The sequence below is a fragment of the Solanum verrucosum genome, unplaced genomic scaffold (genome assembly GCF_900185275.1).
Source record: "Solanum verrucosum unplaced genomic scaffold, falcon-dt-bn FXZP01000103.1, whole genome shotgun sequence".
NCBI classification, from domain to species: Eukaryota; Viridiplantae; Streptophyta; class Magnoliopsida; order Solanales; family Solanaceae; genus Solanum; species Solanum verrucosum.
In genome coordinates, this window is record NW_026020048.1 from 5,327,018 (window position 1) to 5,343,002 (window position 15,985).

The 15,985-nt window shown below is 31.8% G+C and overlaps 4 protein-coding genes and 1 non-coding gene across 5 annotated transcripts; 4 read left to right on the forward strand and 1 right to left on the reverse strand.

Moving 5' to 3' along the window:
- Window positions 1-3,334: 3,334 nt before the first annotated feature.
- Window positions 3,335-3,418, reverse strand: TRNAL-CAA (transfer RNA leucine (anticodon CAA)). Its single transcript has one exon. It is a non-coding gene; the product is annotated as a tRNA-Leu (tRNA).
- Window positions 3,419-6,594: 3,176 nt separating this feature from the next.
- Window positions 6,595-7,473, forward strand: LOC125822817 (uncharacterized). Its single transcript, XM_049502277.1, has one exon. It carries the CDS (start codon window positions 6,601-6,603, stop codon window positions 7,453-7,455), a length of 855 nt encoding a protein of 284 aa, XP_049358234.1. The 5' UTR covers window positions 6,595-6,600; the 3' UTR covers window positions 7,456-7,473.
- Window positions 7,474-9,123: 1,650 nt separating this feature from the next.
- Window positions 9,124-10,056, forward strand: LOC125822816 (protein BPS1, chloroplastic-like). Its single transcript, XM_049502275.1, has one exon. The coding sequence runs from the start codon at window positions 9,130-9,132 to the stop codon at window positions 9,988-9,990; it is 861 nt and encodes a 286-aa protein (XP_049358232.1). The 5' UTR covers window positions 9,124-9,129; the 3' UTR covers window positions 9,991-10,056.
- Window positions 10,057-11,975: 1,919 nt separating this feature from the next.
- On the forward strand, window positions 11,976-12,834 carry LOC125822818 (uncharacterized). The gene has a single exon (XM_049502278.1). The coding sequence runs from the start codon at window positions 11,980-11,982 to the stop codon at window positions 12,832-12,834; it is 855 nt and encodes a 284-aa protein (XP_049358235.1). The 5' UTR covers window positions 11,976-11,979.
- A 1,824-nt stretch (window positions 12,835-14,658) lies between these two features.
- Window positions 14,659-15,584, forward strand: LOC125822819 (uncharacterized). The gene has a single exon (XM_049502279.1). The coding sequence runs from the start codon at window positions 14,727-14,729 to the stop codon at window positions 15,546-15,548; it is 822 nt and encodes a 273-aa protein (XP_049358236.1). The 5' UTR covers window positions 14,659-14,726; the 3' UTR covers window positions 15,549-15,584.
- The last annotated feature ends 401 nt before the right edge of the window (window positions 15,585-15,985 follow it).

A 15,985-nucleotide genomic window follows, 5' to 3' on the forward strand; every position in this document is an offset into this window, starting at 1 on the left:
CACAAATATGCCTAATTGGATAAGATATTAAAATAAGAACCTAAAGCCATGCTTGGATTAACTAGATCACTGATGGCATAATCCTCAAAATAGCACCAGATTTTCGAACAATGAATTTAAATGAGAGCTTTCAGGACATTTCGATAGTAACAAATTAAAACATAGAGGTTAAGGCTGTCTCATTATACACAAACCCATATTACTATTTTAAACAATAATTTCACATTCTAAAAAAAAAGAAAAGACATACCTTAACACTTAGATATAATTCTAAGGGAAATTGTAACAAAAGAAACAATCACGATTTCAAGAAATTAGTTAATCTAGCTAAAATACTACTCAAAATAAACACACAAGAACACTTTTCTTCAGTTGAGGGGTAAGGGTGTGAAGCAAAATACATGAAGTTTCCACTGTTTTCTCATTCTCAAACCAAAGCAACAACAGACAGTGAGAAATGAGGACATTGCACCATAAAACTAGCTACTACATCATCCTAATTCATGCATTATAGCACTAAGGGAGTTCAACCGGAAAGAAACAAATATAGATATGCAAGTAACTACTTCACCAAACAGAGAACAAATTAACTGAAATAAAAATGAAATGAGAGAAGAGGAGTTGTTACCTTCCAAAGTGCAGCGAACGGAGACGAAAACGAGCGAGGTAACAACGATCCCTCCACCAATCAGCGACTTAAAACCTCTTATAGATTCATATTTCTCTATACCTTGCTATATTATTATTTTTTATCTCCCCTTTTTTTTTATTATCCCCCAATAACAGGGATTGAAAGAGGGAATATATAGAAGGAGAAAAAGTCGTTTTTGGGGGGAAAAACCATTGAGAATTCAAACAAAGTTTTCAATCCCTTCTGCTATTTTCGAAACCACAGTAAAGATGATGGGAAATTTTTGAAACGGGAAAAAGGGGATGGGACGACTGCTGCAAGGTATGGGCGATTTCGCGAATTTCTCGCCGGATCTGCCGGGATTTTCACGTGAAGAAGAAGAAAATGGACGTAGGGGTCGTCTGGAATCGTATGTGTACTACTGTACGCTTTGGAACTTGGAAGGGAAAGGGGGATGGGGTCGGTTTTGGTGTTGAAAATTGGGCTTGGCGCAGGTTATTTGGTGGACTGCTGAAAAAGGGATATTGAATTGGAATTGTTGAGTTGTTGTTTGGAATGGGTTTCTTTTGGTGGGCTTAAAGGATGGAGTGGAATTTGGCCCGTTTCTTAGCTGAAAATAGGGTCAAAATGTGGATAGGTTTTGCAAATTAAGAAATAGTCACAAGAATTGCAATTATGGCCTATGAAAATTGACAAGTTTGCCAAATTGAGTTTAATTGGTGATTCGACTAAAAAGCCAAATAAGACGAATTAATATAAATTAATTAATGAGTTTCTTAATCTCAACAAAATAAAAATAATGAACTTAATTATAAATTGATTAATTCAATTACAAAACTAATTAACTCGAAATTATAGCTATAACTTAAAGCAAATTGATAAAATTTTTAACTAAAATGTAAAATCTTTTGTGATAATTTTTAAATATTTATAAAATAGCGTGATTGCAAATTACACATACTTATTATTAAAAAGTGATAAAATTACTTTAAAAAATAACTTGAAAGTATTTTGAATTTCATAAAACTTATTAACTCAAAACTATAACCATCCCTAATATTTAAAATATAATTATTATTTTTTGACGATTTTCGAATAATCATAAAATATACTAATCATATACATAATTATGTAAAACATATACATCATCTAAAATTTATGAAAAGTGACAAACTATTTAAAAGTCTTGCAAACTATATTATTATTATTACTTTTATAAAACTAATTATTTTAAAACTATGGCCATAACTAAAATAACGTAACTTAAATAAAATGTGCTTTTCAAATCAACAAAATTAAATAAGACAAAATAATATAAAATAAGAATAATTAAACTAATAAAATAAATATCTTATACTATAAACCAAATTAATTTAATTGAATATAAAACAAACTCTTTTTGAGACGATTTCTGAATATTCATAAAACATAATAATTATATACATAATTATGTAAAACATATATATTATCTAAAAATTATAAAATAAGACGGAACTAGTTAAAATAACTTGCAAACTATATTATTATTATTATTATTATTATTATTTATTTATTTATTTTTATTATTATTCTTTTTTAGAAATTTTATAAAACTAATAATTTTAAATCGTTTGAAATTGGAGAAGCTCGAAATGATTAATTTATATTGTGGAGGGTCAAAATTGGGTGTCGGCAGTTATTAAATATTATTTATCATCTAACACATTTCTCAAAGCATTAAATTTAATAAAGTCAAATGATAAAATAGTAGTAATATTACCCCTATTATTTATTGTTTCTTAAAGAGTGTGTCAAGTCAATAGTGGACAACTACGGTTGGACAAAGGGAGTACTTTAAAGAAAATACAAGAAATCATTTGTGTTTGATCAATAAATTTAAAAATCATTTTGAGCAGCAATTAGTGTGACCAAACTTTTTTAAAATGCTTTTAAGTGTAAACATTTTTTCTACAAGTAACACTTATTTTCTCCAAAAGTTTGGCCAAATACTTTACTTTTTCAAAATAAACACTTTTGGCCTCCCAAAAAACTTAGTCAAACAGACTAAATATATGATTAACACTAATTTTTAGAGCACGAAAAATTGAAAGAAACACATGATGATCAAAAGGATAAAGTTACAATTAATTTGAGACATATATGCTAATTAATGAATGTTCCCCCATTCCCTTTACCCCAGTTGGTCTTGTCCTATTCTTCTCAATTAATTAACTTAATTCTCGACTAATTCACTCACATGGCTGATAGCACCGTCCAAGAAAACTGAGATTATATTGCAAGCACTAATTGCAAATTAATCCTACGTACTCTTTAGCCCAACATTTTGTTTTGCATTTGTTAAGTGGTGTGCTCTCCTAATTCAATATATTATATAAAATAAACTAATGTTTATATTATTCTCTCTAATGTGGCTTCATGAAATAGGTTAAGTTATTGTTTTATTATTCTAATGTGGCTTTATGATATAGGTTAACTTAACTTTCAAAGGAACTTGTGATTCAAGTAGAGAAAAAAAAACGATTAGGATTGATGATGTAACCCTTATTTCCGAAAATGATTAAAAAATTGAATTGTTGAGATAATTGGTGAAAAATGTTATTCCGGCATCAAGTAAGCAGTATTTCAAGTGAAAATGCGACTAAAAAAATGAATTGTTGAGTCAATTGGTTTTGAAGTATTGAGAGAGAGAAAAAAATAAAAAAATGTCAGAAGTGGGATTTGAACCCACGCCCTCTTACGAAGACCAGAACTTGAGTCTGGCGCCTTAGACCACTCGGCCATCCTGACTTATATGATAATTCATTGATACTAATCAATGACCTAAAATAGAATAAAACAAAATAAATTACGACAGTGAAAAATGAACAGGAACCAGAAAATAATAATAATAAGCCAATTACGTAAGAATGTTGAATACTGAAATTTTAGTAGGAGAATCGACTTGAACATATACTCAAATTCATAATGTATCCTACTAGCTAGTAAAACTTTAGTTATTGTATGATCAAATCAAAGCCCATCTTTCATGTGATGTTTCAATATAATGTCCGTTGGTTGTGTCTCCCTTACCACCAAAGGCCCATGCCCCATGTATTGAAGTTAACTAAAAGCCAACATTACTCAATATGTAATTAAGTACTATACATAAGTAATAATAGGAATATGTATGAAAACGGATGAGCGAGCAGCCTTGTTGGAAAGAGTTGAATAATTACCTCAAACACATTGTTTTTACTATATAAAATTGATCAAACAAAATTCATATAAAACTTTAAAACATTTAATTTTGAGTTTTCCTAATTATAATAGGAAATAGACAAAAAAAATAAAAAAATTGTGGCTCCACCATCCCCAATACCCACACTAGACATTCGTGAATGGTCAAATTTTCACCTCTTTAACATTAAATTCCGATCCCATGCATGTATAACATGAGTACATGCTGCTGTGTACTTGTGTTTTGGTTATAAGTTCTTTGAATAGATATCAATTCACTTATATATACTGTTTCATTCTTGCATCACACAGATTCAACTCATTCGACATTTTTATATCATATATGTTTTAATGTTTTTGTCTGTTCATGCTCATAGTCATACCTAGCTAACAATTCTCTATGCATTGCATTTCTTCATGGTGATAGGAGAGAACTATATATTTAACTTGTTCTATTCCATCTCTCTTTTATTTAATTTCCTTGATACCCTATGATATTTTTTGTTTATTATTATTATTTACAATAGTTTATTAGTTTCTGCTTGTTTTTATTATTTTACCAAATGCCTTTTTCTGTTTAAATTTTATCTATTTTTCGTTCCGAATAATTTATCTTTTCCAAAGGACGGGTGCAGTGAAGAATAATACGAGTAATTGATGGGTAAAATTAGGAAAAATAATTAGCAAGAAAATAAGTAAACCTCGGATTAAACTGAAGCTCAACTTGGGATGAAACGTACGTATAGAATAATATAAAATATCTACTTCGAAATGTTTTCAAGCAAACCAAAATAATTAGGCATAAAATGCCTAGTGTAATATACCTTCTTTAAAAATTGAAGCCACGTCCAAATATAACTTATAAAATATTATATAAACGTATGCGTCACAAAAAAATTATTTAAAAATCAGCACAAAATAGAGGCAAAACTGCAAATGGCCACAATTAGGAGCTTAGCACCTCAGCTTGACTTCCCCCATTTTTGATATCCAATTCAGTGGCGGAGTCAGAAATTTCATGAAAGATGTCTAAGAATTGCATAGGTAAAAAAGGAAAATTAACGAATCGGTGCTATATATAAAATTTTGTAAATCAAATTATGTAACATAAATAATATACCAAAAAATTTAAAATCAAACTATATAATATTTAGCTTGGATGTTCATGTTTATTTAATATGAAGTGAACAAACAAAAAAAAAGAAAAGAGAAAATTCAATTTAAAATGAAATCACATTTATACTTAAAGATTTCACCGAGAAATTGAAAATAAAGAGTAGAATCAAAAGAGATTTTTTAAAAGAAATTTTATAAAAAGCCTTTTTCACTTTTAATAGTTTTATAGAAAAAAAGAAATAAGATTTTCTGATAAACTTTAAATTAAATAATTAATTTAAAATTTTATTTAAAAATTTAATGAAAAGAAAAAAAATCAAAAGTTAAATTGATTAAAAAGTTAATTGGCTACTAAACATTTTTTTCCTTAAAATTTTAAGTTGTAGGTTTCATATTTAAGATTATTTTAATAGATAATATTAGTATTGCATTATTGAAAAAATAACAGATTTATTAATTAATAGCTTTTTTGAAAATGTAAAAATAAAATGTAGGTGTGGGGAATCGAGCTCACATGGAGGTTGTTAGCCTAGCTTTGGCTGAACACCAGATTCTAACAAGCTAAGAACGTTTGTTGTTTCAAGGGTGTCCAAAACATCTTATTTAACTATTAAAATATCATTTTATTTATATATATGATGTAATTTTTAGTCGAAAGGATGTCCAAATAGTGTAGCTACGCCCATGGTCGTCATATTTGTTTCACACTCAAACAATTAATACCCTAGTAATTTGCATCAAATATGTTAGTTAGCTAATCATTTGTTGAGACTAGAAATGTGCCTGTATATTAGATTGATCTGCGTGCTTAATCTCAGTAATTACAAACTAATGCAATATATTCACAATCCAATATCCATTAACCATTTTTATGTTTCATTGTGCAAATGGAAAAAATAATTATTTCTTTTCAAAGTGAAAAAAATGATATTTGAAAATTGATCCGAAATTAAACGCTGATAAAAATTGAAAAAAATTCATTGCCAAATACCCTTTAGTTTATTTCTTGCAATTAGATTGACATCCTTCAAATTGATTCCCTTTATTTTAAAATAATGACGAACGGATTATAAAATAATCTCATATGTATGTCGTGGCTAAACCTATGCAATTCTATATCATAATGGATTAGAGTTCATTAAGTTTAAACAATTAATGTAAAAGAGGAAGGTAACCAATAATTCATACGTGTTCCAAATATATTATTACATACACCTCGCCAAAGTTGCAACAATCGTGTTTCTAGAAAATTCCTTAAGATAGTAAAAAAGTAGTATGAAAATCTGCCACAAAAGATGTTCATGTCAATTTAATAATGACGCTTTGCTGTTTCCACTTGACAAAACTATGACTCCTCCAATCAACACAACATTAAGAAGCCACGTATATGCTGAGGCATCTTTCTTCATCACTCACAAGCAATAAGGTAACGCAAAGTGGCAACTCAATTGAAGACAAGAAAGAGCAATGATTAAAGGTTTGTTTACAGGAAGCGCAACAAGGGACTGCCCATTCTCTTTTGGCAAAGACTACTCTGTTTCTTGTCGCTTTCTAATACAATTTTGGTATAAATAGGATTCAGTTTTGATCATCCCCAAACTCAAAAAGTATAAGGAAAGGAACAAAGAGAGAAAAAGATGTCAACTTTTTCATCAAAATCTAATAAAAGATCCATCAGTTTGCCAAGCAGATCACATCCAGCTACTCAGAATATTGAAGAGGAGCTAAGCAAGCTTAAAACTTGGGAATTCTCTGCTTCACCAACTGCAAAAGCTGTTTATAATGGTCTAGTTGGTTTTGGGGAGGTACATAAGTGTATGGGTGATCTTTTAAAACTGACCTCGACTCTTCAAGCACTTTCTCAGTGCCAAAATAAGAAATGGGTCGATGAAATCTTGGATAAATCTGTCAGATTTCTTGATATTTGTGGCACAACAAGGGAGCTCGTGTCGCAATTTAAGGAAAATGTTAAAGATGTTCAGTCTTCATTGAGGAGGAGAAAAGGAGATTTGAGCATCAACAAGTACACCACATTCAGGAAGAAGATGAAGAAAGATGTCAAAAACTTAGTTACAGCTTTAAAGAAAATGGATCATGAGGAAGTTGTTGATGTAATGGAAATTGATGATCAACTTGTCTCAGTTGTTATCAGAATCCTAAGAGAAGTTGCCACAATAGGAATTTCTGTATTCCAAATTGTGTTGAATTTCTTGTCAGCTCCAATATCTAAGCCAATTAGCAAATGGTCTTTGGTTTCAAGATTGGTGAACAAGGGAGATCAAGACAATGTCAATGAGATAGAAAGTGTTGATGTTGCATTAAACAGCCTTTCCAAGCCTGGTCCTAATGAAATGGAGAAGATACAATTTGTGCAGAGCAAATTGGAAACAGTAGAAGCTCATTTTGAATGCATTGAGAATGGTCTTGACAACATATTTAGATGCTTGATTAGATCAAGAAGCACACTACTAAATATTGTCTCTTGCCAATGAAAATACTATACTATTGTCCTGTATTGTATTGTATTGCATAAGCATATCCAAATATTTGTAGGATATGTATTGGAATTGGTTAGATAATTGAATCAATTCTGTTAGTTAACGGATTAGGAGGTTAATTAATTAGTCTGTTAAAGAATTAGTTAGAAGAGTTAGTTAGATGGCACTGAGGCACATGTATAGAATGCCTTATATAAATACTTGCATTGTAATTGATTCAGATCAGTTTTTTAGTAATGGAACCTTCTTCTTCTTTCTCATAATTCTCTCTGTAAGATTCAATAATATGCTTATGAAATCCATGTAAGGAACAATTTTGTAATTAACATACATACAATGAAATTTATCATATAGCTATATCAATTGTGCCTCTTTTTCTCTCTAGTCTATTTTCTAAACTTCAACCAAACAAAAATTAAAGGACGAACTTAAACATACTTTGATGAATGTTATGTCTAGGCAAGCTTTCGCGCACTTCGACTAATTCTACGAGATACTTGCCATTTCCCACTAGCATCAGCTACCAGATAATTCTACCCACCAAGGCTACTAAATTTTGAACTTGAGAGCTCAAAATTTCAACTATTTTATTGACCACTAGGCCACACCCTTAAATGCGATGATGATCATTGACATGTTCAGTACTATTTCTTTGAGGTAATTAACTGATTCAACCTATAATTGAATATCATGACCATCGGTTGAACTGTATTGTAAGTAAATAGCTGTTAAGCATTAATTATTGAGGATTCTCTTAGTAGAAAAAACTGACCAAGGAAACATCAACGCAACAGGCCACTCGTGCACACCTAACTAAATAAGAAACTCTAATAATTAGATCTGAAATCCTTTAAATGCTGACTTATAAATAAACAATATTCCATTATAGTAATTATCACAAACATACAAATCCAGGCCTTCCATTCGTGCACAATTAAAATAATTTTCTTCATTATTCTTAATCTCAATTATAAGCAGATGATTTATTTATATAATGATATCGGTGCTTGTCTCCTTCTAGTATTGAAGAGTTCCACTCGTCCAGCTAAGACAATCTCAGAAAGCCATGTTCTTGCAGACAAAGTACTAAAAGAAAAAGAATATAAAAACCTACCAAATGAAACAAAAGAAAAGTTAATATCTCAAAATATCACTCACGGTGCAATTACATATCTAAGTTTTGATAAATAAAAATTACTATTGAATACATACACTTATTCACTAAAGTTGTTTACAATTTTCTTTTCTGAAAAAAAGTCGTACGAGAATCTTGTATAAAAAATCTTCGTCTCAATTTAATAGTGGCGACTAGCTGTTTCCAATTCATGACAAACTGAAGCTCTTTCAACCAAGAGTAACATCAAAAAGCCACGTATGTGATGAGACATCTTTCATCCACTTTGAAGCAATAAGGTAACGCCAAGTTGCAACCTGTGGAAGACGAAATCATTAAAAAAATCACTAATGACGTAAGTTTTTTTTTTTTTTTGGGTTAAAGCAAAACAAGCTCACCGAACTCTTAGGAAATGGCCACACCTCGTCACATGGCAATCTCAACGCTATATTAGCGGATTATACTGTATCTTGTCGCTTTCTATAAAGTTTTGGTATAAATAAGATGAGTTTTGAAGGTCTTTCTTCATCCCCAAACAGAAACAGAGGAAAAAGATGGCAAATTTTTCATCAAAATCCAATAAAAGATCCATCAGTTTGCCAAGCAGATCACATCCAGCTACACAGAATATTGAAGAGGAGATCAACAAGCTCAAAACTTGGGAATTCTCTGCTTCACCAACTGCAGAAGCTGTTTACAGTGGTCTAATTGGTTTAAGGGAGGTGCATAAGTGCATGGTTGATCTTTTAAATTTGCCCCTCACACTTCACTCCCTTTCTCAATTTCAAAACAAGAAATGGGTCGATGAAATCTTGGATAAATCTGTCAGATTTCTTGATATATGTAGCACAACAAAGGAGATCGTATCGCAATTTAAGGAAAATGTTAAAGATGTTCAGTCTTCACTCAGGAGGAGAAAAGAAGATTTGAGCATCAACAACTACACCACATTCAGGAAGAAAATGAAAAAAGAAGCCAAAAGTTTGATTACAACTTTGAAAAGAATGGACCATGAGGAAGTAGTTGATGTAATGGAAGTAGATGATCAACTTGTCTCAGCTGTTATCAGAGTCCTAAGAGAAGTTGCCACAATGGGAATTTCAGTTTACCAAATGTTGTTGAATTATTTGTCAGCCTCAAATTCTAAGCCAATTAGCAAATGGTCTTTGGTTTCAAGATTAGTCAACAAGGGTGTAGATCAAGGCAATACTGTAAATGAAATAGAAAGTGTTGATGCTGCATTAAGCAGTCTTTCCAAGTGTGGTCCTAATGAAATGGAAAAGATCCAATTTGTGCAGAGCAAATTGGAAAGAGTGGAAGCTCATTTTGAATGCATTGAGAAGGGTCTTGACAACATCTTTAGATGTTTGATCAGATCAAGAAGCACACTATTAAATGTTGTCTCTTGCCAATGAAAATAGTATTGTATATCATAAGCATCCGAGTATTGTAGGACATGTTTATGAAAACCTTGTAAAGGAAATTTTTTGTAATTATACATATACGGAATCTTAGTTATACTCACAAACTCTGCCTGTCTTTCTCGTGTATCTTTCTAATTTACCATCAACAACAATCTGGCAAGGAACTTAGATATATATACTTTGGTTAAATCCACGAAATGCTTCCTTGAATGAACAACTTAATTTGACTCATGTTAACTTGATATTTTTGAGGGGTTCGTTTTACTATATCATTTTTATTTTAATTATTTTTAAAGTAATCTAAGTTAAACTAATAATATCGGAAGAAAGAAAAAAGAAATCTAGCATAGTCCATATATATGTAAAAAAGGAAAATTAATTTTTAGTATATGAACCACGTAAAATGAAATGATGAAAGTAATAAAGGTACCTCTAAAATGTCCTACGTACTTAATCTTAGTAGTGCAAATAAAGGACATGGCGGAAATGATGATCTCATGAATGATGGTATTATGTTGAGTTTTTTTTTACTAAAAAAAAGAAGAAATTAGCTGTATTTAAACGGACCAAGGAAACATCTATGCAACATGCCACTCGTGCACTAAAATATGTATTATTCGTCTCTTATCTTCTTAACCACTGAATCTATTTATTAATTAGTGAAAAAAAATATAATCACGAGATTCTTCCTTAGTTTAATTAGATCACAAATCCTTGGAATGCTTATAACCTATTACCTATTCTTCTCTACATTTGTTGATTTTTAAAAAAAAAAATATTCTTCCATAATCTTTTTGAATGATACAAATAAACCATTATCAAAATCCGTCTTTAACAATATCAAATTAAATTATCAGGAAGAAATCAGTGATCTTAGTTAGGAGTTAATCCATCACAAAATGGGGGAGGATACATTTATAATAACGCGTTAATTGGAATTAAGCAGTTTATAAGTATACTATAAAGAAGAGGATTGTACTCTCCAGGTTAGACAATATATATTTATATGGATTGCTAAGTTAATTATCATGGACAAACAAATCCAAATTTCCATTCGTGCGCAATTTAAAATTTTGTCTCATTATTCTTAATCTCCATTATGATCAGTTGACTAATATAATATAATATAATATAATCATATTGATTGTTGTCTCCTTCTGGTTTCAAAGAATTTCACTCCTCCAGCTAAGACAACAATGTACTAGCAGACAAAATTGTAGAAAAAATATATATATTTTTAAAACTAACACATGAGGTGGTTGAACTGGCGCAATGCCCGGGAGGAAGGGAGCCTAGTATTTACTCGTGGCTTCATCTAGATGATCTTGTCATACCATCTCATAACTAGAACAAATTAAATAATTAGCAAATTATTGGTTTTTGTTGCACAACTAATGTGACAGGTCAACTAGGTTAATGGACTGCCTACAGTAAAATCACATATTAATCCGCAAATATTTGGATATCGCTAGTAACTCAGTTGGTTAACTATGTCATATTTTGAAAATTACTTTTAGAAATTTAGTAATCACATTTTGTGAGGAAGGTAACCAACAAGCCATACGTGTAGTAATATCACCTTTGCCACAGTAGCATTAGAGTTTCCTTATCCCTTCAATATGTAATCTAACTTTTTTAAAGTTGTTTCTGAAAAAGACGTTCAATAAGCAATAACAGATCTTAATCTGAATTTAATAATGGAGCTTTGCTGTTACCGATCATTGACAAACTATGGCTCCTCCAACCAAAACAATATTAAGAAGCCACGTATTTGCTGAGACATCTTTTATGATCAACAAGCAATAGGGTAATGCAAAGTGGCACAATAAGCGATGCCCATTCTCTTTTGTCACATGCCAGTCTAAATAACAGAGTACTCTGTTTATTGTCGCTTTCTATACAATTTTAGTATAAATAGGATTCAGGCTCCAAGGCATTTAATCATATCCCCAAACTTTAAGTCCCAAGTCCATAGAAAAAATGGCAAGTTTTTCATCAAAATCCAATAAAAGATCCATCAGTTTGCCAAGCAGATCACATCCAGTTACTGAGAATATTGAAGAGGAGCTCAACAAGCTTAAAACTTGGGAATTCTCTGCTTCACCAACTGCAGAAGCTGTTTATAATGGTCTAGTTGGTTTTGGGGAGGTGCATAAGTGTATGGGTGATCTTTTAAACTTGCCCTCGACTCTTCAATCCCTTTCCCAGTGCCAAAATAAGAAATGGGTCGATGAAATCTTGGATAAATCTGTGAGATTTCTTGATATTTGTGGCACAACAAGGGACCTTATGTCACAGTTTAAAGAAAATGTTAAAGATGTTCAGTCCTCACTGAGGAGGAGAAAGGGAGATTTGAGTATCAACAACTACACCACATTCAGGAAGAGGATGAAGAAAGAAGCCAAAAGTTTAATTACAGCTTTGAAAAGAATGGACCATGAGGAAGTAGTTGTTGTAATGGAAGTTGATGATCAACTTGTCTCAGCTGTTATCAGAATCCTAAGAGAAGTTACCACAATAGGAATTTCAGTATTCCAAATGGTGTTGAATTTCTTGTCAGCTCCAATATCTAAGCCAATTAGCAAATGGTCTTTGGTTTCAAGATTGGTGAACAAGGGAGATCAAGACAATGTGAATGAGATAGAAAGTGTTGATGCTGCATTAAGCAGCCTTTCCAAGTGTGGTCCTAATGAAATGGAGAAAATCCAGTTTGTGCAAAGCAAATTAGAAACAGTGGAAGCTCATTTTGAATGCATTGAGAGTGGTCTTGACAACATCTTTAGATGTTTGATCAGATCAAGGAGCACACTACTAAATGTTATCTCTTGCCAATGAAAATAGTAGTAGTATTGTATTTGCATTATTGCATAAGCATCCGAATATTGTAGGACATGCTTATGAAAAGCCTTGTGAAGGAACAATTTTTGTAATTACACATACAACAAAAACATACATATATAAATCATAGTTATACTCACAAACTCTGCCTCTCCTTTTTTCTTCTCTCTTTTCTATTTTTATCAAACAAAAATCTGGCAATGTACTTAGATATATACTTTGGTTATATCTTTGATGAACCAATTAGTTAATTCTTTGTTGTTCCAAGGCCCTGAAGAGTGTACCTAGATGGTTTTTTTTTTCATTTACCAAATCAAACCAAATATGTCGATTTTTTTTAATCTATAAAGCAAATCAAACCAATAAGATTATGTTTTTTTCAAACCAACGAATTCAGCCTTTGCTTCCACTATCTCCAAACCACTCTATGGGTTTTAGAGATGGCAATTAGGGCAAACTCTTAATGTGGCGGAGCTGGGCTAAACATAATTTTTGAGAAAAAAATCAAGGTCCGAACGGGTGAAAAAGGAAAGTGACCCGCTTTTATCCTAGACAATAATATATTCATCACATCTTCCACACAATCAAATATACAACCATGTTGAAATAGATATCCTAACTATCCATTGGGATATTAATCTCTATAGACGAAGAAACCTATAAATATTGTGAAAGAAAATTAACTACTATATGATAAATGTTTGTACATTTTGATTTAGAATTCTACTGACAAAATAAAAATACATCAACAATAAAATAATTACAAATTATTGTAATTGATTAAGAAAAATACATAGAGAACTATATTTATTACAAAAAAAATATATAATTAAACACAACTTCAATTTTTACATTTTCACATAAGAATTATTTTTAATTTTTTTTATCCTCATGACCAAACATCTACTTAATGTTATTCGGCATTTTCGCTGCATGTGTCCAAGAGAGTTGTTTATTAGTGTTGAGAAGGTGAAAAAGTGATTTTTATGATAGAACCAATAATTATAAGCATTAATTTGGAGATTCTCTAGGTAGAAAACATGGAGGAAATAAGTATCAGCACAACGTGCACACTAAACTAAATTATATTCGTCATTATCTTCTCATCTCCTTTTTTTATTTGTGAAATCTCAAGATTCGTCTCCCTCTTTATTGGCTTTTTTTTATTTTAAGGGGTATTTATCCATAATCTTTTTGCATGATACAAATAAACCATCAATCAATCTTTCTTTTAACACTAATTATACCGACCTTTAGCATTGTATATCCTCCACCACTAACTAACAATTATTAGGGGGAAATTAAAAGTGTTTGGTGCAAATAATCATCAACTGAGCATTAATTAAAACGTGTTGTATAAGGGTCTACCTCACTTTAGTATGCTGTGGATGGCAGGGAACATTAGAAGAACAAGCCACTCGTGCACAGCTATTTATTAATCATATCACCTTCTTTCATTATACGCCTTGATTTGCACCACATTTATTTGCACTTCAGCCATTTATTATTGAACACGAAGTTCTTGAGCCAACGTGTATTCGCGTGCCAAATCGAATACCGCGTTGGAGCCACATGGTAGACATATTATTAATTGTCATCCGGTAGCAATGGCACAACTCTTGGCAGCCAGGAGGGAGCTGACCTGTAACTGAAGTCCCGTATGAAGGCAAAGTTACACAAATCTTTTAAAAGGACAATTGATTAGAGTTTTTGTTTGCTAAATGTATATCACTTCACCACATTTAAAGGGCATGGCCACATTACAATAACATGCTCAGAGTAGTAGACCCCCTTTTTATGCTTATATAAATGTCCTTGGTTGATGCTCATTGCTCACCAAATTTATTCTCTCTTCTCACAAAGAAACTAAAAGTAAAACATAAAAAGCCATGGCTGCTCTTGCTTGTTCAAAAACCAAGCCTTTTCGATCTATCAGTTTGCCCAACAGATCACACCCCACAACTCAGAGAGTTGAAGAGGTACTGAATAAGCTTAATGGATTGGAGACATCAGTTGCACCAACATGGGAGACAATTTGTAATAGTTTGCTCGGGTTGGAGGAGTTACAGAAGTGCACGGATGATCTTCTTAAACTGCCTCAAACCTTTCGGATCATATCCCAATGCCAACATGTTAAATGGTTTGAGGAGTTATTGGGAAACTCGGTTAGGATTCTTGATATTTGTGGCACTATAAAGGAATTCGTCTCTCAGTATAAGGAAAATGTAAGAGCTCTTCAATCTTCACTCAGAAGACGAAAAGGAGATTCAAGTGCAGAAGCTGGAATTGCAAGATTCACCAGTTTCAGCAAGAAAATGAAGAAGGATGCCAAAAGATTAGTCTTGTCCTTGAAGCAATTAGTGGATTGTGAGACTCTCACCGCAACAATATTCGTGGAAGCAGATCAGGAGACAATAGCTGTGATTAGAGCACTAAGGGAAGCCAATGCAGTTTGCATTTTGATTTTCCAAATGCTCTTGTCCTTGTTGTCTTTGCCACTTTTGAAGCCCAAGCAGCCAAAATGGTCATTGGTTTCAAAACTGATACACAACGGAAGAACAGAACATGAAGGCCTAGAAAACAGTACGATCTTGGAAACAAAAGTGGAGACTTTTGAGGCTCAACTTGACGACATTGAGAAGGGATTAGAAGGAGCATTTAGGAGCCTGATTAGATCAAGAAGCTCGCTCCTGAATGCTTTCTCCAGCTAATCTGGAAGTTCCTACTCCATTAACTGTATAGTTGTTCACCACACTTTGTACATGTGTATTAATTTTGTACTTATGCTAGAAATATATATATATTACACGAATTGAAAGACTATCTGACTCCCTTCTCCCATTACCTAGCTAAGAAACATCAATCTGTAAAATCAAATCAACTATGATAAGTATCTCATGGGTTATAACTTAAAGACAATTTCGAGTTTCCTAAAAAGACTTTAAAAACTTGCTTGAGCTTGGATTTCCAATGTTTCAGTGTTTCTAGAAAATTGATTGACTGAGTTAATTTACCATTTTCTGCACAAACTAGTCTGAAAATAACTTAATAAGCCACTCGTGCACATCTATGTAAAGTTAGAAACTATCTTTACGCGTCTTAAATTTTATTTAGAGTATCTTAGAAGACGATCAATTTCAGAAATATG

Coding starts and splice junctions, on each gene's coding strand:
- LOC125822817 (XM_049502277.1), top strand. CDS start 6,601: ATGTCAACTTTTTCATCAAAATCTAATAAAAGATCCATCAGTTTGCCA.
- LOC125822816 (XM_049502275.1), top strand. CDS start 9,130: ATGGCAAATTTTTCATCAAAATCCAATAAAAGATCCATCAGTTTGCCA.
- LOC125822818 (XM_049502278.1), top strand. CDS start 11,980: ATGGCAAGTTTTTCATCAAAATCCAATAAAAGATCCATCAGTTTGCCA.
- LOC125822819 (XM_049502279.1), top strand. CDS start 14,727: ATGGCTGCTCTTGCTTGTTCAAAAACCAAGCCTTTTCGATCTATCAGT.